Below are 23,914 nucleotides of genomic sequence, written 5' to 3' on the forward strand. Positions count from 1 at the left end.
CACGAGCACGCACGCTGACCCTATCCCATGAACGCACACAAGTACATCTACCCCTAAAAAACCCGACTGACGTATCTTGAGATTCACCATATGCATCATGTTGTTAATGGATACATCACATATTCATATATACTTAGGGCTTCTTCGGATCACATAAATTTTACAGAATTTTTAGAGAAGACAGTTTAATTCCTCCATTTTTTCTTTGAAAATCTTTCAAACCAAAGAAGCCCTAAAGTAATAAATACGAGCATCCATGTTAAGCCTACGACTTGCACTTAGGTGGATGTACGGGTTCCTACCAGTAGAAGCCTAACTAGTGGGGTTTCCGTTTAGGACTTATATTCTAGTAATATTTCATTTTACTAGATTTTTACTTGCTAGTTTCCTGGTGCTGCCTTGACTAGATAATTTGATCGGTTTACATTTCGAATTTAATATTTGGAGGTTCACCTCTTTTCCTTGGGCAACCGGGAATTAATTCTTCCTTTTGTAAGAGGTTTAATTCTCCTTACCATCTTTTCTGTACTGTCAACTGACAACCAACCAATCCTAATCTTGTTTTCAATATAGTACAAGACAAATTTCCATCAGATGAAAAACAATACCAATAGTAGAAAGACCCAGAAAAAATTAAGGAGGTTAATCACGGACCAACTATACCATTAACGATGGCATATGCTGTCATAATTAATTACCACTTAATTAGTAACTACTCCTGTAGTAGTAGCTTCTACGAGTATAATTAATGCTAGGGGTTGGCAGATGGCACGACCGTCCGTACCCTAAATTCACTGGGAAAAAAATACAATAATTCAAGCCTGACAGCGGCATGAATATGATCTCAATCCTACCATTTGTGACAACAAAAAGCTCGATCACACCCCAAATTAAACAGTATACCTACTTCTGAGGCAAATCAACGGGCTCATGGGGATGTTTCTGCAAATTACGCCACGCACAAAACTAATTAATGCGCTAATCATGGTGCCCAGCTTAATTGCTTCTAGGCTCTCCTGCTCCAGCCAGGAGGCCTCCTCATAAAGCTAAGAGAGAGCACCAAATCGATCGAGATTAGATTAGACGAGATGAGATGAGATGTGTGTGTGGCTGTGCACTGCATATATACTTGCGTAGTTAGCCTAGTAATTAGTAGCTGCTGCTTTTGCCAACAACCCCAGCTAGCTGCTCAGCCGATCGATCGAGCGATCTCTTCAGGTTTGTGGCGTGAGCTAACCTCCTCTACCAAATCAAGCTAAGCGAAGCTATCTAGGTCGGTGCGGTGGTTTTCGTCGTCGTCTCCGGCGCCGGCGAGCTAGCTGGGGTGGCCGGCCGGCCGGCCGGGCAGGCGCGCGCGCGTAACGTGTGGATCGATAGATGGGCAACTCCCTTGGGTGTGCGGGCCTCGGTGAGAGGCTGGCGGCGGCGGCGAAGGACGGCGACGCGGCGGAGGCGCGGCGGCTGCTGGCGGCGAACCCGGGGCTCGCCCGGTGCACCACGTTCGGCAACCTCAGCTCGCCGCTGCACATCGCCGCCGCCAAAGGCCACCACGAGGTACGTACTTCCTTTCCTTGTGCCATCGATCGATCTGAGCCGTTGGATCACTGATCAACGGTCTACGCACGCCCAGTTAGTGTAAAAAAGGATTAAAAAAAGAGTCCACCTACTGATAAAATGCTTGAAAATTTTAATTTTATCAATCAAATTCAGTCACTATTATTGAATGATAATCTAAAGTCATGCACGCAAGTAAAAAAAAATCCCATACATATCTTCCCCAGACTCCATGCATTACGTTCATGTTTGACAGAAAATAAAAAATCAAACGTTTGATAATAGCAAATAGTAAAAGTGATTAAAAAAAGATTAGCTTGGTGAGCGAGTAGCTTATCTGAGCTCGGCTGCTACTATATTTTCAATGATAAAATAGCAAAGTGTACGAAAGATTATGTCCTAGTGACAAGTTTTATTTGGTTTCATTTGTTAATGAAATAGGAATACTATGCAAGAAGGATTTTCCTTTTTTTTTTTCATACTTATATTCATGAATACCATCGTAAAAAAGGATCACAAAAGTAGGAACTGGGAGTGAAAATAGTTTAAGAATTTACTGCTCTATTGGTAGATCCCATATATGTTGATCAATTATTAATCACTATGATTTGTATAAAAAATAATAATATCTATCAGTCCCTAGATAGCTTTAATTAACCGGTGATGGACGCATGAGGTGACAGAAAACCTAACGCTAACGGGTGATTATTCCTCCATATTGCTCATTGACACGCCTCTTAATTTGGTTTGTCCAAAAAAATTACCTAAAATGATATCATTAGTGAGATGTAACATTTAAACATTACGCATGCAAGTTGCCTGTGTTGATTTTGCAGGTTATTGATTTGTAATTGTGTGTCAAATTCATACTCAAATTCCTTTCAAGCTGATTGAGATGTGCAATTAATTATAAAGAAAGCGACACGTTTTAATGAAATTGCATGCTTCTCCTATGTAGAATGGCAAAAGAAAATAATCATTCTCTCCATCTCAAAAGTATAGGTACTTTTGTTCTTAAGAAAATAAGAATTACGATAAGGAATGACCATGATTGGTTTAGATATATAAGAAAGTTAATAAAAAATTAAATTAGAGATAATTATGAGTGGTTAAGAAAAGGGACGCATGTAGGCAAATAATTGTATTTTAAAGATAAACTTAAAGAGCAATTTTATCATTTCTGAGAAGGTACCAGAAGTATCACTATTTTTTATGAAAAATTTGGATGGAGCAACTAAATTTATATTTATATTTTAAGATGGAGCAACGAAAACAAAATATTGGTCTGAAAAATATAGAGTTGTTTACTGCAAAATCATTATGAAAAGTTTGGACCATAACCTATGCTCCCCAATCGCACGTACAGCATAGTACGTTGCACCCGAAAATTTAATGCCGTCGTGTTCATAACGCTATCAACCACAAAAGGGGGCACGATCGATCGTACGTGCTCGACGTCGTTGATGATTCAAACGACAAAATCTTCGCTAATTATTTCTTTTCATGTTGTCCGGAGGGAAACCAAAAGGCAAAAATTCAGTCTCTGATCAAAGTCTGAACAATCGAGAAAAATGTTGTGGAATTCTGATCAGTTTTTGACGATATGTTCAGCTAAAATTCATCACATGTTTGCCAATCAGATCGCTGCATTGCTGCTGGAGAATGGAGCAGATGTGAATGCGAGGAACATCTATGGACAGGTGAGCGAACTCCCTGTAGGAGATTAGCTCAGCTCTGCATGAGCCATCGGTTTCTGACTTTGAATTAATAAGGAGAGGAGCTGTTTGATCGACCAACCAACCAGCTCTTTCTCGTCCATGTTTCTGACTGAATTGGATCCTGATTTCTGCATATGCTCGTGTTTTCACATGGGGATTCGTTCAACGGAAGACGCCATTGATGCAAGCTTGCCGGTTTGGTCACTGGGAGGTGGTTCAGACGCTGCTGGTTTTCAGATGCAATGTACAGTATTTTGATCAGCTCTTACAGCTTACCTAATTCCTTTTCTTTTAGTAAATTTTACAATACTTTACTTTACTTTAACAAAACTATCATAAAACTACATATTTAAGAATATGTATCCCGGAACTATGAATTTAGTACCAAAATTTCCACACACCTACATATTTAAGATATTGTCTCATAAAACTACAACGTAAGTTTATTAGAAAGCTACAACTTCTATAAATTAAAAATTAATAGTGTTATGGACCTAAATTTTAAATTTGTAGCTCTTTGATAACCATGTTATTAAACTTATAGTTCTGTGATATACTTAATGTTTTATAGTAAACTTAACGTTATATATGTAGTTTTGTAGTACGTCGGTTCCATAATAATTATAGCTCTATGGTTTAAATTTGAATTATAGAGCTATAGTTATTATAAGATGGAGGTAATAATAGCTTATAGATATCTTTACATTTGTTTTTTTTTTAGTTTTATCAACTTATATGTATGTAAAATTTTCGCTCTTTCTTTTTCTCAAAAATACAGCTCAGTTAATTAACCGAAACGATTGATTACAGAGGTAACAAAAGGGTTAAAAAAAATACTAACATTTGATCATGATTTTTTTTTTACTGAAGGTGTGGAAGGTGGACAACCTCAGTAACCGGACGGCGCTGCACATGGCGGCGGCCGGCGGGCATGTGAAGTGCGTGAGGCTGCTGCTGGCGGACGCCGCCGGCGACAGGGACGGGTACGTGAATAAGGCGGCGAGCGGCGGCGTGACGGCGCTGCACCTGGCGGCGCTGCACGGCCACGTCGACTGCGTCCACCTCCTCATCGACGAGCACGGCAGCCTCGCCGCGCAGACGCTCCCCTGCGCCGCGCCGCCCATGGTGTCCATCGGCGCCGGCAGCACGCCCCTGCATTACGCGGCGTGCGGCGGCGAGGTCAAGTGCTGCCAGGTAAGTCCCAAGTTTCTTTCTTGAGCTTTTTTGACATACTTGAAAAAAAATAACTTAAGTCACCATATTTTTTTTTAGACCTTGAGACACAGTATATCTGGAGTTACTAGAATTTTACATTAAAATTTTTAATGCCTCAGGATACTTTTCAAAAATGATTAAAAAATCTTTCTTTCTTTCATGGGTAAATTTCCCACAAATAGAGATTATCAGTTTCTTTTTTTGTTGGTTAATTTTTCCAAAAATAGATATGCTTTGACTAAATTACTAGAAAACTACATATTTATAGCAATTTTACCATTATTATAAAATACCTCTAAGTATTTACAATTAAAATTTAAACGCCTCATGGTACAAGTTACCACCTGAATGTTTTAAATTTTACACCGTATCTCCTGATATTTTCTTAAGAATGTTAACATTAATCATATATTTAACATTGAGTTTATCATAAAGCGCTATAGGCCGTAAGACTACATGTGTGCGTAAATTTACACAAATTTATAATGTTTATCTAGCATAAGGGTTGTGAAGATATATAATGTGTAGTTTTATTTTTTTTTGAGGTAATAATGTGTAGTTTTATTTTAACCGGCATTACATCAGTTGTTTTGCAATGTCCCGTTTTAGACATATAGTTTCATGTTAAATTTAGCACTAAATATATAGATACTTAGTTTTTTAATTATTTAGTCGGTGGTTTTCAGTAATTTACTCCTCTAACCTTCTTGTTCAAGTTTCTGACTGATCATTTCTTGGCCATTGTGAATGACAAAAATTTCCTGTGTTCTTATTCAGATACTTGTGTCAAGAGGAGCAGACCGAACAGTCATCAATTGCAATGGGTAATCACGAATCAGCTCAGCTAGCACCCAGATTAAGATCATTTAAGTTGTCATTTGTGCCAAGAATTTGATGCTCATTGGTGCAAGGATTTGTGGTAGTCAGGTGGCTCCCCATCGACGCTGCCAGAATCTGGGGCTGCAGCTGGCTTGAACACGTCCTCTCCCCCAAGTCGCATCTGCCGATCCCCAAGTTTCCTCCTTCCGGCTACCTCTCCCAGCCACTGCCCAGCCTAATCAACATTGCAAGGTACTAATCCTACTGATCAGTGATCACTACTGCAATTCTGCAAATGCAAATGATCAGTGCAGCAAATGCAGTGAGTTTGGAGTGCTGTTCTATGATTTGTTTGTTTGGTTGGTGAGATTACAGGGAGCAAGGTCTGAACTTGTCGTCAGAGTTCGCTGATGGCGTCGACGAAGGTTCCGAAGCCTGCGCCGTCTGCCTCGAGAGACCCTGCAATGTTGCTGCTGAAGGTAGTGTCAAATTTCTTGCTCATATCCATCCATGCATAATCGTTCAGACATTCAGGCAAATAGTTAACCGTCTACATGTAAATTTAAATTAAACCGCATTGTTCCCTTTAGTCCCAAGATCAATCAGTTTTTAACTTTTCAGAGTCCAACATTCTGGAAGTTTTTGTCATGACAAATTTTGCAGAGTACAATTTTGACTACGTGGTTTTTACAAAATCTATAATATTTAAAACAAACTAAGTGGGGACGAGCGACGAATCTGTCACCCTCCACCACCGGCTTCCTATATTTTGTGAATGAAAAAAAAAATAAATGAGAGTGGGACCAAAGAGCTCACTTGTTAGTTGTAAAGTATATGTAGAAATTTAGAGATGAGATGTAAAAAATGCTATGGAAGTTAAAATTTTCTTTTGAGAAATTTCGTTACAACGGTCAATATGATAGTACTTTTTTTAAAAAAAAATAGATAACTGTAATATTGTGGATGTTATTGTTATGACAAACTTGAATGTATCAATCTTTTTTCATAAAACTAAACCGGTACTTCAAATGATTTCTATGGTCAAGATTATAGTATTTTTATAGTCCTTGTGATGTACCGAGAATTACCATATCTTTAGTATAAAATTTGACATTATCAATGTAACAAAATTTCTATCGTAAAATTTGGTATCTAGCTACGAGGCGCAAGATTTCTCTCAAAGTTAACACATATTAGCTGCATTTTAAAACGATACTTGTTAATAATCACTATTGCTGTGAAGGCTGTGGGCACGAGCTGTGCGTGAAATGCGCGCTGGACCTCTGCTCGGTGATCAAGTCCTACGACTCGGCGGGGATCGCCGGCGAGATCCCGTGCCCGCTCTGCCGGAGCGGGGTCGCCTCCTTCAGGACGACGGCCACACCGGCGGCGAGCCGCAGCACGAGCACCGGAGGCCTCGGGTCCGGTCGCCGCCGCAAGAGCTCCAGCGGCAGCGAGCACGAGGCCTCCTCCGGCGGCGAGAAGGGCTGCGGCAGCATCGACCCCGACGCCGGCGCCGGCGCCGTCGTCCCCCTCTACTACGCACCTTTCGCGCCTTCCGCCATCTTGACCTGACCATGAATTCACAGAGCGGCGGATGCATCTCAATCTCTGAAGAAATGTGTCTTCTTGCAGAAAAGCTCTGAATTTGGCTGAGGTGTCTCAGCTCTGATGAAATGTGCCTCGCAGATTAAGCTCTGAATTTGGCAGGGATGTCGCAACTCTGAAGAAACGTGTCTCGCAAATTAAGCTCTGAATTTGGCAGAGATATCTCTTCTCAAGTTCCTGAGCAAGATGATTTTAGTTGATAAAAATTGCATCTTGTTGCCTGCAGTGTATAATTAGTAGGAGTAGGAGTGTACATGGGTGACTAGATTGATTGTGTTTGGTTTGGTTTTGGTGGTGCCGTTGATACTGGCTGGGGGAGTGTGCGTTTGTTGGTCTGAATGGCTGTAGAGAAAAGAACATTTTCTTTTATTGTGTTTCATGGTAAATTAAGTTATGTCTTGTACACTTGTACTGCTACATTCCCAATACTAAATTAATCTGTCACAATCTTGGACCAGCCAAAAAAGAAACTGGATGTTTGATCAAGTAGATTCCAGAATGCTGGGAAAAAATCATTTAATATCTATACACTATTATCAAGTAAGCTAAAAATTTAAAATTTGATTTTAAGGCTTTCTAATGCGGTCTACCCATCTTGAGTTTTAAATCGATAACAACATAAAAATATACTACCTCTGTTTTTATACTGTAAGACATTTTAGCCTTAATGGTAATAAATCTAGATAATGTTTAGAAAGTATTACACTGTAAAATGAAAAAAATATAAGTGTACTGTTGATTGCTTTGTCCATTTTTTTCAATATGGAGTATGTAAACCAATTAGAACTTTTCTCTCTCACTCCGCGTTTCTAGTTCATCTCAAAATTAGGGACTCTCGTCGTCCCAAAATATACGTCATATATTAATATTTTGAGAGGGAGAGTATGACTTATTTACATTTACAATTACAATTATGGAACCCATCAATCCGAGTATCCAACCACGTATGGCATTATAATACGTATGTACATACGTAGAGCTGCGAGGAAGCTTCGGCGTACGTAGATACGTAGAACAACGCGACGAGCCGACGAGAGGTTTGACCAACCCATTAGCAATTAGTCAACGTCTCGATGAGGAAAAGTCCGACACGATGAGAGCTGCATGCACAAAATATTTCCACCGTTTTTCCACGGCTAGTCTCTGCTCGCCGTGATCACCGCGACGCCTCGCCGGCCCACGCCCACGCCGGCATCCCCACCACGGCGGCGGAGGCGCCGGACACCGGGATGCCCATCGCCACGCGGCACCACCCTGGCTGCGCCGGCGCCGCCGTCTGCGACGCCGGCGGCGGCGAGAGGAGACGCCGGGACTCGAGGTCGCCGAGGACACGGACGGCCAGGTGCACGACGCCGCCGGGCCCGCCGCTGTTGCGCGGGCACCGGAGCGAATAGCTGAGCCGCCGGAGCGCGCGCGGGGGGCGGAGGCCGTCGAGCACGTCGGCGGCCGGGATCCTGCACCACCCGAGCGGGGTCGCGCCGCCGACGAGCCGGCACGCCGGCTCCGAGAACACCGCCACGTGCACGTCGCCGCCGCGGCTCTCGAGGAACTCCGCGCCCACGGGCACCACCAGCGTGTCGTTCCACGAGTGCTCGCCGCCGCCGCCGCCGCTCGCCCCCTCCGACACGGCCGTGCTGCACGCCACCGCCGACGCCACCGACGACACCGTCACGTACGGCCGCAGCCGCCTCGGAATCAGCGAATAGTAATACGATGGAGGCAACCTCAGCGACTCCGCCGACAACACAGTCACCTCGAGCGCGATGCCTCCGCCTCCTCCTCCTCCGCCGCCGCCGCCGCACCCATCGCCGCCGTTCTTGGACATGAACCGGAACATCGCCTCCGACATCAGCGATCGATCACCGGATCACCCACGGTAAGTACCACCAAGTGGGCGGCGAGGGAGAAGGCCAGTAGGATTTATCCTTTATACCCATGGATGGTTTGAAGGATTCGTCATGGCGGGCGAGCGCGCGGCGAGGAGAGGAGGGGGGAAAGCAGAAGGGAGGTGGGAGGAGGACGAGGAGTAGCTTCGCTGCGCGCGAAACCGCAGAGAAAGTTAGCGCGCGAAATCGCTTTCACTCTGCAGGTGGTGCAACGCAACTCGGCTGGGCTTTGGCGCGCATTCTTCGCGTCTTCGCGCGGCCTACGTGGAAATTCAACTCGGTATTTCAAATTCAAGCTGATTTGATCAATTCAAAAAAGTACGTACGAGTACGACAGCGATCAAAAATTCAAACTTTGAGAAACGCCAAACTAGACGAAAGCCTGAATCCTCGTGGAATTTACTTTCAGGTTCGAAGGATGACTATTCTTCCGAATGTTGTTGACACCTGGAACCTGACCGATACGTTTTCTACTACTTACTCCAATGTTTTTATACGACTAAAAGTTGAAATTTACGTTCACGATTGACCATTCATGTTATTTAAAAATATATAATTATTAAATATTTTTTATAGTTTGATTTATTATTATGATAGATTTAAGGATGACTTATCTACTGCTATAAAATAGAGTGGTGGCGGTGAATCACCACCTACCCCCACCACCGACTTCTTTCTTTTTTTTAAAAAAAATAACTTAGACATATATATCAAGCCATTTCATTAACTATACTTTAATAACATACTAATAATATTTTTCATAAGATTTCGTTATAACGTATGGATAATATGCTAGTAATCATATGTATTTGGATAAAATTTTAAATAAGATAAACGATTAAACATAAAGGTTGTATAAAAAATATGGAGGAAGTATTGATTTTTTTTCTCTCTTATTTTTCTCAATTTGACAGTGACTATTCGGATAGAAGTTCAATGTCACTTAAACGTAAATTCGACGGGTCAAATCATGCGTAAACGGAATAGAATTCTTGCAGCATCTACGTAGTATGGGTGATGTAGTGCTGAATTTTTCATGTTTCACCGGGTTTAATTAACGCGTCTTACCTTCGGAATTTTCTTTGACCATCAAATTAAATGGTGATAACCTATTCTCTTATCTTATCCGTTTGTGATGACTTTATCGATTTTGAAATATACCGATCCGGTACTCTCAGAGTAAGACTGTAATAGGATGCCATATGGATGAGTGCACTTACGTACTTACGTGTATTAGTGTCTATGTTTACTTTGTGTTAAAAAAGATAATGATATGGAATTCATATGATATTAATTAACGGGTTGGCACGTAGGAATCTTCACGGAGAAAAGGAAACGGACCAAGTTGAATCATTTTTTTTTCTTTGAGAGGACCAAGTTGAATCAGCTAGGTGCTCATCTTTTGGCTTTAAAAAAATAAAGAAAGGGCATATTTAAAGAAAATTATAAATAAAACTTTCATACATATGTTTAAAATTACTAAAAAGCCAAAACTGAAAGATAAACTATGATAAAAAAAACTTCAATGTCAACTCTAAATTTAAGATAGAAAATCTAAAATTTGGCTTACAAGCATAAGCATAAAAAAAAAGTTAAGGAGTGTTAGTAGTCAAACAGAGTATTTCTCCATTTTAAAACATATAGCGTATTTTTTTAGAATAATAAGTTAACCAAAGATTATTCTATTAGTTTTATGACCCAATATCTAGATCCGTCGAGTACTTTATTATAACTTCACTTTTATATCACATAAATGATATATCAACATAATAATTTTGATTTAATTTTAATATAACAAAACAAAATATGTCTTATAAGAAGCGGGAGTTTTGAGCCTATTTTCTTACTTGGTTTGGTCTGCCATGATGGGCCACCCGAATGAGGCCCAAGTTAACATGTGACACCCAGAGGTACATCTTATTATAAAATGACACCGGATTGGGCCAACATCCTGCCGTTTATCACATTTTTGTACATGCCCTTGAAATTACATTTTTCCGTTCATAATTAATTAACAGGTTTAATTATGAGTGAACCAACCTTAGTTATTACTTTCTAATCATTGTCAAATCGAAAAAAAAATTATAAACGTAAGTTGCTACTAAACTATTTTGAGAGTATAAATCCAACAGTACTACTCACTTTGAATGGAACTAGCAAGAAAACAGTTAGAAGAATGTCTAAACTATTTCCGTTCCATGTTTTTTATCTGAAAGAAAATCTAAACGATAGAGTCAAAAATAATATCGTTATTACCATAACATCAAACAATATTCAGAACGGGATTATCGGAATAGTATTTTGATAACGACATATTTCAGCCTTTTAGAGACGTGTCATTTATGCCGTGATGTATAACGGCACAATTATGTTAAGAAAATATTACTTTTGACAAATAAAACTAGGCTATTGATGGTTTTTCTTTATGATAATGGGCCAAATGTCTTGTAGGGAGGGTACTCATAGTCATCTAATATCATTCATATATATTAGTGAAGATTTGAAGTACTAATAATGTGTTTGAGAATGCGGGAAAATAGAAGATTTTTTATTTTTGCGGTAGGTATTTAATAATATAAATAATGAAATTAACTACTATAAAGATAAAAATTTAATTTATAAATGTAAGATGATGAACTTAGAATTTTTTTATAAAAAATATACTATTTAGCCAAATCAGAAAGCATTCATGCAAAAAAAATCTGAGAAAAATATGTGGGAAAAACGCAACCTAAGTAACTAATAATTCGAGCACTTGCTACACATTAGGATACTATAGTATCATCAATCGCTACACATAAGGTTTATTGAGGTTCTTTTATGTTCCAACGTGTTATGTAATTTTTTTAGAGATTCCGCATAAAATGATATAGCTCTAAATCGTTCGCAAAAACTCTAGAAGTATATCAATTTTGAACATTACGCAATCTGACTAAAAAATGCTACCAAATTAAAGTAATTGCTACTAGTAACTTTGAAAATTGTAATATCGTTATCTTCCCTAAATTCACTAAATTGAGGGGATTACACGTCCAAATTATATCAAAACAGACATGGAGTATATACTTTAGCTTACACTTACTCCGTTATATATTATAAGATTTTTTGAATTTATTGAGATTCATCTATGTATCAATATTTATGTTTATATATACGTCTAATGTAAATTTAAATAAGATCAGAAAATCTTATAATATGAGACGAATAGAAACTTTGAATTTCACTGGACAGCTTAATAATTAGAGATGAAAACGGAGGCAGCACGAAAGAATCCAAGCCGTCCAAAGCAGCCCGGATCAAATTGGATTTGACGCAGAGAAAACAAAAAAGAAAAAAAAAAGGCAATCCATCTAATCTTCCCACCCACCGACCTCGCCAACTTCACCGAGATCCACTCCACTCCGGCGATCGATCCACGCCGGCGATGGCCGTCCCCGTCCCGCCCTCGCTCATCTACGCCGGCGCAACACTCACGCTCGCCGCGCTCGCGCACTTCCTCCACCTCCCCTCGCTCCTCCTCTACGCCCTCCACACCTACATCCACCCGGACGCCGTCCCCTCCACCACCCCGCGCGCCGTCCTCCGCCCGCCCAACGCCGCCGGCACCGGATCCGGGAACCCCAAGCATCGCGGCGGCGGAGGCAACGCTGAGTCTCCCTTCGACGCGGGCTCCAACTCCGCGCAGCTCTACCGCCTCCGCCTCTCCCACGCCACGCTCGCCACGCGCCCGCACTTCGCCGGATTCCACCTCGCGCTCGCCCTCCCGCTCGCGCTGCTGCCGCCCGCGCTCCTGCTCCCGGCCCCCTCCGCGGCGGCGGCCGCGCCGCTCGCGCCGCTGCCGGCGGTGGTCTTCCTCTTCGTCGCGCTGCTCCGCCACGTGATGCTCCCCTCCCCGCGCCCCGCGCACCTCGCCGCCGCGCTCGGCGCGCTGCTCGTCGCCACGCTGCTCTCCTCCAGCCCCTTCGCCGGCGCTCTCGCGTCGCTCGCCGCGCTCCCCGCCACGCGATTCGCGCGCTCGTTCTGGCTTGGCACCGACCAGCCACGATCAGGGCTCGCCGTGCTCGCGTCCTCGGGGCCCGCGCGCCTGCTCCTCTACCTCGCCGTGCTCGTCTCCTCCGCAGCCTCGATCCTCCAATGCTGCGGGTTCGTGGACGGTCCAGAGCTAGAGGCGAAGTTGCTCGCCGCCGCGGCGGGGCTGCAGCTGCTGGCCTCGCGGGCGGCCGTGCAGATGTACCTCAACGAGGCCGTCTTCTGCTGGTATCAGCGGCTGCACGTCAGCCGCTCGCCGGACACGGAGTACGGCCGCGCCAAGGTGTTCCTGCACAACCACCATCTCTGCGCAATCGCCACGCAGCTTGTCGCGCCGCCTCTGCTTGTGCTGTCGCTGCTGGCATTGTGGCGGGTGCAAGGCAAAGACTACTTTGAGGGAGTGGCGGAGCTGGACTGGCTTGTTGGGTGGTCGGTTGCCATGAAGGAGGCTGCATTGCTTGCGGCCCGGTGGATTGTTGCAGTGTGGTCGGCGGTGACCGTGGGCGCGCTCATGTTTTACAAGCGTGGATGGTTATTTGTCTTGTGATCAATCCTTTCTTAGCTTGTCTCTGCGTGATTGGTTCAGATGGAATTGTGTTTGATAGAGAAATTCTACACTCGATTGCCGGAGTTTGATAGCACGGCACAAGATTTTGGCTTGCATTTGTTTGTTGGAGCGTTGCTGGATCAAAACTTTGATTGTTTTTTTACCTTGTATGTTCTTTACCAGATGAGCAACTTCAGATCATTTTTTCTCTCTACATAGAAACTGACTGGTCAGTCACCCTGTTGTACTCTCACTGTATCATCTTTAGTGCATATGAATGAATCAATTATTATTCAATTGGTACAAAACTTGAAAAATATATCTTGATATAATCTCATCTGTGAGACGTTCGAGGAATAACTTGCTGCTTCCAGTTCAAAGTAAAATGCCTTTGCAAGATTCTTTTGTCAGTGATTTTTTTATGTCTTCCTGAATGTATTGAAAACTGGAAAGTCGTATTGAAAAATTTTAGCTGACTCTGTAAGATAAGCTTACAGGAAGCATATATTCGTGGATGCTACATAAACTGTAATCATCATGCTGTGAAAATGCGAGATGCTTATGCCATATTATTTCTCTATAGCATATTCAAATTTTCAGTACAACAGCAATGAGTCAGTGACAGATTGACAGTATGTTCAACCTGTATTATGTTGTCGGTACACTACTAACCTGATTGTATTGTTTGCATGATGTGTGTTCCTTTCTTTTGCCATGTATTTCACCTTCTCGCCTATATATCACAATTTTGGACCAAACCACATTGCATTTCTGTTACAGCATCTGTTTTTGGAGAAGTTATAGTATTCGTGGCTCATAAATTGGAAGCTGTTTGAATTACCATCTCCTATTTTCTTTGCGTTTTAAATAAATCACATGAAACTGTTGCTCATTCTGTTCTGAGTTTTGACTTATTAGCGTATTTATCATATCTGGATGTGACCTGGATAACGCATTTACCGGACAAATATTCTTGCCCTGCTCACTTTCCAGTTGCACAGTTTTTAGCTTTTTTCAACCTGGACTTTCTGTATGCACCAATTGCTGGTTACGTCTATCCTTTATAATCAGCTAATCCATTTTGCAGTATTTAACCTACTTGCATGATCTTCATGGGTAACCATGTTTGTGTCTATACTTAAAAAAATTGTTTGCATCTGTGAAAAATCGATGCCTGCTCGTCTGAGTGAACTGTGGATAATTTTTCATTCCATCAATGAGTTTGTTTACCAGTGGCACAATTTAATTTGTGACAGTAAGCCAACATTTTTTCTGTTAAAAAAAAAGGTGATCTTTATTCTTCCCAGGTTATATCCATGAACCAATTTCTAGCAGTATCTACTATCTTATGCATCGACATATGGAGCACTGGACTTCAGAATGCATTGCTATATGCATCTGAATTCGTGTGGTGTAAACAAAGTAGTTAAAGGAAACATTTTTTTTCATCTTTAGTTGTCTGTAATGATTTTAGAACTTTAATTTCTTTTGTCATCTAAAGATGCATGTCTGTATCATCTGTTGCAAAGTGCAGCACCAATCAGGTATGATGTTGCAAATATCACCATAGTATCATCCTTGTTGGTTTTATTTCATATTGAAACAAAACATTAGAAACAATCCAAAACATTTGTATTTGTTATTAATTGCGGATTAGTAAGATAAGCACTTGAACAATTGGTACTTTATATGTCTTCAGACTCTCATCATACACCTTTCACTTTTGCTATATTGACTATGCCTTCACCATCCGTAGTGTGCTTAGGGTTTGCTGAGAGTCTAAGATAGCCTTCATCACCTTCCCATGCCTTTCAGTTGAAAACAATTAAGCATCACTTTGTATAGTCACCCATCATTAAGGCTTATAATCTATAGTTTTGCAGGGTGTTGGAAAGTTGGAGCCCATATGTTCATCAGTGCGTTTGACTTGGCCACCTATCCAGTTGCTATCGGTGAAGATTTAAGCTGATCCACTGGTGGTTCTTCATGGCAGAGAATGTGCTTTCGGTCAGTGCACGCGCCAAACCCTCTTTTGCATTGCATTACATTACACTGTGCTCCTGATCCTAACCAAAAGGACAAGCCAAAGGTATCAAAGTATTGTATTGTTGTGCCGAGAAAGGTGCAGGTATGTGGCGCGCGTGTTCAAGTGAGTACACGATACAACGGTCCAAACACCAAACCTGCATGCATCAAGGAAGAATCTTCGAGATGGAAGGTGAGCATATTATTATTATTCGCTGAGCAAAACAAGAGCAGCTTTCATTTCGAACGAACTGTATCTGATGCTAATTAGTGTCTTGTGGGGCAGGATTAAGATACAGTTATCGTCACCTGGATCATTTGCCCATTGGGTTGTGTGCTTGTTGGAAGAGCAGGTGACACCAGGAAAAGGAAATCTAAATGAAATCCCCTATCCTGGGGGATTGCAATTTGCCTTTCAAAGTACACACATTTCTTTTCTCATTATTTTTTAATTTTGCACTATGTCTTGCAATTAGTGTGCTTCTTAATTGTTATATGCTGATACGATCAGATTAAGTAATAGGAGAAGCCAAGAATAGATGCCTATATACAGCAACAAGGCTGAAGGATGGTGACAAATGACGAGGCAATAATGATGTAGAAAACCGGTATCGATTGACCAAAACCAATTACTCTTCCGACCAGTATTCTACATAGATTTGGACGTCCACTCCCGTTTTTATTGTTGCATCTAGATATGTAGTTCAGATGCATATTGAGGTCTGTATATTTGCACCAGTCTAGATAAGCAGAAGTTATGCTCACTATTCACCAATACTCCCTACGTCCTAAAAATACTTTCTTTTTAAGGATGAATTTAGACAAACACTTGTTCAGATTCATTCTTAAAGTTGAGTGTTTTTGGGACGGAAGTTGTTCTATGCAAGCAAAGAAAAAAAATGTAATGACTATGAATTTCATCCTACCATATCAGAATTCCATGCCAAAAATTAGGTATCATATTATAAATAAATCTAGTATGTTAATAGTAGGTGCTCATATAGTAGGACCACTTCCTATGCCCAATAAACAAAGAAGAGAGTGAAAAAAAAGGTAAATTAAACTGTAAACAAGGAGCTAGGATTGAGAGATGATTGCAACAACCATTTGTAGCCAAAATGGGCATCACCTTCACAGCTGATGCAGCCCTATCATCTTGCTGAATTGTTTAACAACCACCCATGACCCATGGGCTCATGGCAAAATTTTGTATATTTTGTTCCTTCCATGGCTTCAGCATAGTAACAATATGAGAACAAAAGTCAAGCAAATTATTGCACACAGAGAGAATCCATCAAGCTGACACCTTACCATACCTTTCTGGTGTTTTTTCAGAACTGTGCATACTGACATAGGTTGTCATTTCTTAGAACCCAACAAGAACATCACTGCAATGCATGTGTGTAATTGATCAGATTAATCAGCTATAGCCTCTGTAACCCAACTAATTCAAAGTTGTTGCTATAGCCGACTTGTTTTAAGGGGAGACCACTAAAGAATAAACGCAAATTGCAAAGCTCATTATATACTGTTACAATGATTGCAAGATCTATCACCTATAGGTGTTCCAAGAATTGTTTTTGCGTCAAGATCGAGGATCTTCCTGGGACCTTCTTCCAGCAAAAAGTATATTACTAGTCACAAGACAAAGGGAAATGGGAGCTGATCTTCTGCAATGCATCCAGAGACTTGTCACAAGTCACTCCTGTTGTAAGTATTTTTTTTTCTCTGTGTATGAGAGAGAACCAGTAGAGGAACTTGATGCTGATTAATCGCGACCACGGCAAATTACCTATATTTTATTTTACCAATGTAGCTTTTTACGTCTACATATGCTAATATCACCTCCTTTGGAACTAGGATTTTTTAAGATACCCTCAAATAATTATGAATCCTTAGATGATACAGAGCGTTAGATCTAGGTTTACGTTAAACTGATAAAAAATTGTAAATTTCGGGGTTTTGAAGTGGGACAACAGTAGATTCAGAGTGACATATGGAATGGTTTTTTAGAATTCAAATTTAAAACAGTAAAATTCGACTGAGATTTGTAGATATTTGGCAAAAAAATCATACCACCGGGCCCAGGATTGGCACTCAATCTGAATGGATAAAACATTATATGTAGTTATTTGGAACCAAGGATTGATGCCCAAAAATTCCTTTGAAAGTCCCATGGGATGAGTCTTAAAACGGTTTGAGTGGAAATCCAACGTGAGGCCTCTCTTCACGTGTCTACAACTCCATCGTATTTTTCTCTGTCATTCAAATGACTATTTCAGAATATTCTTGTATTTTTTTAAAAAAATTTCTGTATAAATAAATTCATACAGGAAAGATGTTTTTTTGCGTTTCTACATTTTTAGAATCCTATGTTCCAAAAGAGTCTACTAATAATATTTGGGAATCGAGAAAGAGGAAGCACACAAAGAAAACTAAGAATTCAACTAATACGCATGCATGGTGCATCTCGTTCTAATTATTTTGTTACGTCTGCAATGCAAGTATGCAGCCACGCACATACAAAAAACAATGCTCATAAAATCCATCATCAGATACGGATTAGCACTAACTATATGACACTATTCATTAGCTCCAATCTCCATCACATCATCCTTTTCCCCCATCTTTTCCTCTGATGTTTGATTTTGTTTCAGAGCAATGCCAAATTGTACATAATTGTTTTCTTGCAAATGTGACCTACTCCTCTTTGCGCCCAATCTTGGAGCTAGCTAAGCTTATTGCTCCCCACCCACCACCACTGGCCTATTGCAAGCTTGATTTGATCTGCAAACCTCCACTATATATCATATTATCATATACAAGTTTGCAAATTATCAAACCCACCTCTCCCACTACTAACTAACTGACAACAGCTCCTTGATTTTGGATGTATTTATTTCTCTTTTGTTTCAAGAAAGGCCTAGTTGGAGTAATTAACATTGTTCAAATAACATTGCATCTGAGTTGCAACTTCCCAATGGTCTTTTAATTCTTTGATTCCCACACTAATATATGCCAAATAAGTTATATATATAAGCATAAATATATAGATGGAGTTTTAAATTGCCAGATTAATGGATCATGGAGGAGGAAAATGACAGGCGGAATTGTTAAGATCTTATGAATACTCCCTCCGTATTTAAATATGATGTTATTAATTTTATTTGGACAAACTTTTGAAACTTTAGCCATGAATAGCTCTAAAAGTACTTAGTTTGAAAACATGAAAATGGCATGGGTAGATTTTTCTTTAGAGTAAATTTCACATAACTACAAACTTAATGGCTAAACTATCAACTAGCTGCAACGTTAGTGACCTATTTCAGATAGTTGCAACAATAGAGAGGGAAACTATCACAAAGTTGCAACTCCTTTCGAAATCCTGTTATTGCAAACCAAGCCCATATGTAATACAAATTATGTTTAGTACGGGACAAAACGGTGAACCACATAGTCAATAATATCATATATTTAGTTAGTATTAATTTATACTATTGCTGAACACGATATATATATATATATATATATATATATATATATATATATATATATATATATATATATATATAATCATCTTAATTAGCTGTATTATTAATCTTCGTTTTAGAAAAATGATCATAATTATTAAACTCCACCGGTCCATGCAAGCAGTTTCACATGTGCGTCAGGGTAGAAAATGTTTAGATGAAGCCAAGTTAGCATACTATACCATAGCCAAACATTCAACCTTGTTGTATTAGTCATCACACACAGTACGTCTTCTTCGACAGAGCTTACAGATAAGCTGCAAGACCAAAGACGATCGAACACATAGCTATCAACAGCTTGTGTTTAGAGCCATGTATGCAGGTATGAATCGTTCACCCATTCTTGCATGATCGACAAGCATGAGAGCGACGTCGTGCATATTGAGATATTTAGTGCTAATTGCAAATTGCAATGTGTTAGTTAAGATGTGTACATTAGCAGACTATAAGCTAAGAAGATAAGAGAAGAGAGAAAAGCAGCGAGCGAGCTATAGATTTTTAGCCAGCTGCAGCACGGACTTCGAGACATAATATGTGTATGACATGTGGGATAAGACGGTATATGTTTTGTAGGTAGCTATTGTATGAATTAACTATACAATTAATTATTAGAGTAACTATAGATAATTTGGAGCTAGTAATTGACTATAGTATTAAAAGATTATCTGTTTTATAGCTATTTAATGATAAAAATAACTACTGTAAAGTTAAAGAACCACTTTAAAAATACAATATGATAAACTTATATATAAATTTTTTTATAAAAAATATTATTTAGCTGTTCGAGAAATATATGCATAAAAACCATGTAAATACTAAAAATAATCTACCAAAAGAAAACAACCTTAGTTTCTTTTATGGGATGCAACCACATCAATGATGATGACAGGTGTGACGACCCATGGAAAGGTCCAAATTAAGAAGGAGAAAATACCGATAATTTTAAAAATCTTAAGTTTAAAGTTGATTTTAGGTTTTTAATCATAATTTATTTTTTGTCCTCGCTTCTAAATCACTAAAAACATATATATAATTTTTTTATTCATATCTTTTTTTTATTTGTAAATATATGGTTGAATTTTTTCATAACAAGCCAAACAACGGGGGTGTAAGGGTGTGAGGAGATGAGGAAGAACCGAGGAAGAAGATGACTTAGATTTGGACTACTTTTGTCTCTACTGGAAAGCTAATGTTAAACCACATGAAAGATGAGTTAGTGATTGATTAATGCACCATTAATTAATTAATTCAGCCCGATGATCTGATGCTCACAGCTCACTCATACACTGACTGACACGCACAAATCAGCAAAGAATTAATAATAAGTGTAACATAAAAATGGACTAGTACTAACTCCTATTCTTGCAATTTATAATTAGAAGTTCAAAATGGATCAATTAGTTGTTAATGATGAATATTATATAAAGGTCATGGCTTTCGAGTTCAACTGTACTCACTCACTTGCCCAACTATTTATAGCGAGCTAAGCGAAGCTTTCTTCTCCGACGAGCCGACGGCTTCTCGCACCAACTCGATCAACACCAGTACACCACCGTATCTCCAGCTCGGTGCACGGCCATGCTGACCTCGCTGAGGTACCTGACCGGCACGGCGGGGCCGAGCGGCTTCGGCTCCCGCGCCACCGCCGAGGACGCCACCGCCGCCTGCGCCGACCTCCGCCACATCACCGCCATCATCACCGGTATATACCAGTTAGATTCTTCGTCTATACTACTATATATGTACGTATCGTCGGCGCGGAGCTGACGGCGGCGGCGGCGGCTCGGCGGCCGGCGATCGGCCGGGGTGGCGTGCATGCGTGCAGGCGCGACGTCGGGGATCGGGGCGGAGACGGCGCGCGTGCTGGCGAAGCGCGGCGCGAGGCTGGTGCTGCCGGCGAGGCGCCTGAAGGCGGCGGAGGAGGCGCGGGCGCGGCTCCTCGCGGAGTGCCCCGCCGCCGGCGACGTCGTGGTGCTGCCGCTCGACCTCAGCTCGCTCGCCTCCGTCCGCCGCTTCGCCGCCCGCTTCCTCGCCCTCGGCCTCCCCCTCAACCTCCTCATGTACGTACTAACTCATCCTGGATTTAGACTTTATAAGTTAAACTAGAGCAATTCAAAATTTTAAATTTCATTAAGAAAATAAACAACCATATATTAATTATTTACTACAATTATATGGCACAAACATATAAATTTATGTAGCTAAAAAAAATACCCAGTTCTAAGAAATCTCAGAGTTGTATGGCTTCCACCAATTCCTCCCACTCTACTAATCACACAGTTTAAATTAGGCTAATTAATTGAGTGTTAGTGCTAACTAGTACAGTGGATTATATAAAATGTCACGCAGCAACAACGCCGGCAAGTTCGCCGACCGCTTCGCCTTGTCCGACGACGGCGTCGAGATGACCTTCGCCACCAACTACCTGGGTACGTACGCCGTCGTCGTCGTGTGCATGGCTACGGGCGCGTGCGCCATTAACGACGAAGCTTAAGCTAATTATTAGCTTTAATTCGATTCAAAATAAATCGTCAGGGCACTTCCTGCTGACGAAGCTGCTGCTGGAGAAGATGGCGGAGACGGCGAGGGCGACCGGCGTCGAGGGCCGCGTCGTGAACGTCTCCTCCACCATCCACAGCTGGTTCGCCGGCGGCGACGCCGCCGGCTACATCGACGGCGTCGCGCGCAAGAAGATGTGCGTAATTATAATATTTTTTTTTCATCTGAAAAAAAGAGAAAACATATATATTGGAAATATATATAAATCCGTGCTTTAAGATTCACGTTATGATGGATCGTGAACCTGCAGACCGTACGATCCGACGAGAGCGTACGCGCTCTCCAAGCTGGCCAACGTACTCCACACGAGGGCACTCGCTGATCGGCTCAAGGTAATCAATCAATTAACCACCCTAATCTCTCATGGCTTGATCAGTTAATCACATGCAAACTATACAGCACGTGTACTAAAATAAACAATTAAAGCTTAAGACTTAGCCTCTCCCATCATTTACTCTAGACATACACTAATGTTTAGATTCAAACCTAGAATTTTTTTTTAAAAAAATTCTGACACAATAAATATATAGGTCCAAAATTTAAAATTTGAAACTTTATTTTTGAAGTTTTTTATCGTAATTTAATTTCCAGTATTTGATTCTAAATCACTAAATACACGTATTGCAGTTTTACTCACAAATTATGTTTTTTTTTTGCTAAGAAACGTTACAGTTTATAATCAGTATAAGCAAAACGATGATAAACTTGAGCTAATTGTGATGCGTTGGCTTGAACAGGAGATGAAAGCCAATGTGACGGCGAACTGCGTCCATCCTGGGATCGTCAGGACCCGGCTCATCCGAGAACGCGACGGCCTTGTCACCAGTAATTCTTCTCCTTCTCCTTCTCCTTCTCCTTCTCCTTCTCCTTCTCCTTCTCCTTCTTCTTCTCCTTCTTCTTCTTCTTCTTTCTCTTCTTCTTCTTCTTCTTCTTCTTCTTCTTCTTCTTCTTCTTCTTCTTAAATTTTATTAGCATCCAAGAATGAAATTTGCTCACCAAATGATTCTATCTTGCACCATCAACTGCAGATACCGTCTTCTTCCTGGCGTCCAAGCTGCTCAAGACAATCCCTCAGGTCAGTTCTTTGAATCTTTGATCCATGTTTCAAGTTTCATCACTGAGAATTACTGGGTGCTTTGGATCTTTGATCCATGTTTCTTCTGAAATTCTGATGATCTCATGTCATGGATGGCGCTGGGGACAGGCGGCGGCGACGACGTGCTACGTGGCGGTGCACCCGGCGGTGGCCGGAGTGTCCGGGAAGTACTTCGCCGACTGCAACGAGGCGTCGCCGTCGAGGCTGGGGTCCAGCGGCGAGGAGGCCGCCAAGCTGTGGAGATTCTCTGAAGAGATAGCCGCGGAGGAGAAGGAGGAGAGCGTCCATGTCGGCAGCTTCAGGCTCCAGGTCCAGAGTTCTAATGCTGACCGTGGCTTGGCTTTCGCCTAGCTAGGATCATCACTTCAGCTTCAGTTCATCACCACCGGAAAAAAGATTCAATTTTGATAGACCACAATGACACACTTCAAGAGATTATTAAGCCTGTCAAGAGAGAGAGAGGAAATTAGAAGGTTGTTCCAGAAACCAGAGGAGAAATTACAGAAAAGCAGTAGTAGTATATGTATTTATACCGTATGAGTTTACATTAGATGTAAAAAATATGTTAGTATGTCAAGATATGCTAGATGTAAATACATACATACAGTTACACCATGTGTATAATATCAGAATATATGGTAGTGCCTTCTCAAAAAGAGAAAAAAAAAGGGAAAGAATATAGTATGTTAGTGTGTTTTGAGCTTCCCTGCAAACTAAAGATCAGTATGCCACATCTTCTTCTTCTTCAATGTCAATCAGCCACACTAGACTGGACTAGATTAGACTTAGATTAGATCAAATGTTCAACTCCACTACCAGGTCTAATTATTTGATCCATTGTACTAGATACTCATCTCTTGGCCCCATGCATTAGTGGACTTCACTGTTTGCACGTCAGCTAATCATGCGCCCTGCCATCTAATTGCTTGTCTGTAACTGAAGGGCAAAATAAATAGGTACTACTTAGGTTTCATTCCAAATCTCAATTGGAGCCGTTTGCTATTTCTTTTTTCACGTTATGCACGGGCCAAAAAAAAGGAAAAGATTCCAACCAGCAAATGAAGTGAAAGATGCTTGCAACTGAAGCTCCACTACAGGTCCATTTGCTAAATGGGGACACAGATCCATACAAACTCACTGTTTGCTTTCTGGAAAGCAGATATTATGACATAATGCAAGTGAAAATTGACCGAGATATCATAATGATCCTAGCCAGAAGTTAATCTGAACTCTGAATAGGCTTACAATTTACTAGTTACAGAAAATATAAGCCATAAATAACACCCATGATCTATTGGGTGGAATAAAGAACGATGGAGTAAGAAGAC

At 41.0% G+C, this 23,914-nt stretch overlaps 4 protein-coding genes across 5 annotated transcripts; 3 read left to right on the forward strand and 1 right to left on the reverse strand.

Moving 5' to 3' along the window:
- Positions 1–959: 959 nt before the first annotated feature.
- On the forward strand, positions 960–7,407 carry LOC102704816 (probable E3 ubiquitin-protein ligase XBOS36). Its single transcript, XM_006656529.3, has 8 exons — positions 960–1,554; positions 3,195–3,254; positions 3,445–3,516; positions 4,143–4,466; positions 5,265–5,311; positions 5,415–5,558; positions 5,682–5,785; positions 6,550–7,407. Exons 1-8 carry the CDS (start codon positions 1,378–1,380, stop codon positions 6,879–6,881), a joined length of 1,260 nt encoding a protein of 419 aa, XP_006656592.2. The 5' UTR covers positions 960–1,377; the 3' UTR covers positions 6,882–7,407.
- A 244-nt stretch (positions 7,408–7,651) lies between these two features.
- Positions 7,652–8,799, reverse strand: LOC107304320. The gene has a single exon (XM_040525487.1). The coding sequence runs from the start codon at positions 8,761–8,763 to the stop codon at positions 8,071–8,073; it is 693 nt and encodes a 230-aa protein (XP_040381421.1). The 5' UTR covers positions 8,764–8,799; the 3' UTR covers positions 7,652–8,070.
- A 3,305-nt stretch (positions 8,800–12,104) lies between these two features.
- Positions 12,105–13,689, forward strand: LOC102705084. The gene has a single exon (XM_040525364.1). It carries the CDS (start codon positions 12,225–12,227, stop codon positions 13,374–13,376), a length of 1,152 nt encoding a protein of 383 aa, XP_040381298.1. The 5' UTR covers positions 12,105–12,224; the 3' UTR covers positions 13,377–13,689.
- A 6,722-nt stretch (positions 13,690–20,411) lies between these two features.
- On the forward strand, positions 20,412–23,317 carry LOC102705355 (short-chain dehydrogenase TIC 32 B, chloroplastic-like). 2 transcript variants are annotated; one of them, XM_040525097.1, is made up of 8 exons: positions 20,412–20,633; positions 20,757–20,991; positions 21,257–21,360; positions 21,467–21,626; positions 21,741–21,822; positions 22,228–22,315; positions 22,519–22,565; positions 22,695–23,317. In XM_040525097.1, the coding sequence occupies exons 1-8, from the start codon at positions 20,510–20,512 to the stop codon at positions 22,935–22,937; spliced, it is 1,083 nt and encodes a 360-aa protein (XP_040381031.1). In that variant the 5' UTR covers positions 20,412–20,509; the 3' UTR covers positions 22,938–23,317. The 2 variants fall into 2 exon arrangements, with proteins under 2 accessions (XP_040381031.1, XP_040381032.1); XM_040525098.1 differs by having other exon boundaries at positions 21,281–21,360.
- Positions 23,318–23,914: the final 597 nt, after the last annotated feature.

Source organism: Oryza brachyantha, chromosome 6, assembly GCF_000231095.2.
Source record: "Oryza brachyantha chromosome 6, ObraRS2, whole genome shotgun sequence".
In the NCBI taxonomy this organism is placed as follows: domain Eukaryota; kingdom Viridiplantae; phylum Streptophyta; class Magnoliopsida; order Poales; family Poaceae; genus Oryza; species Oryza brachyantha.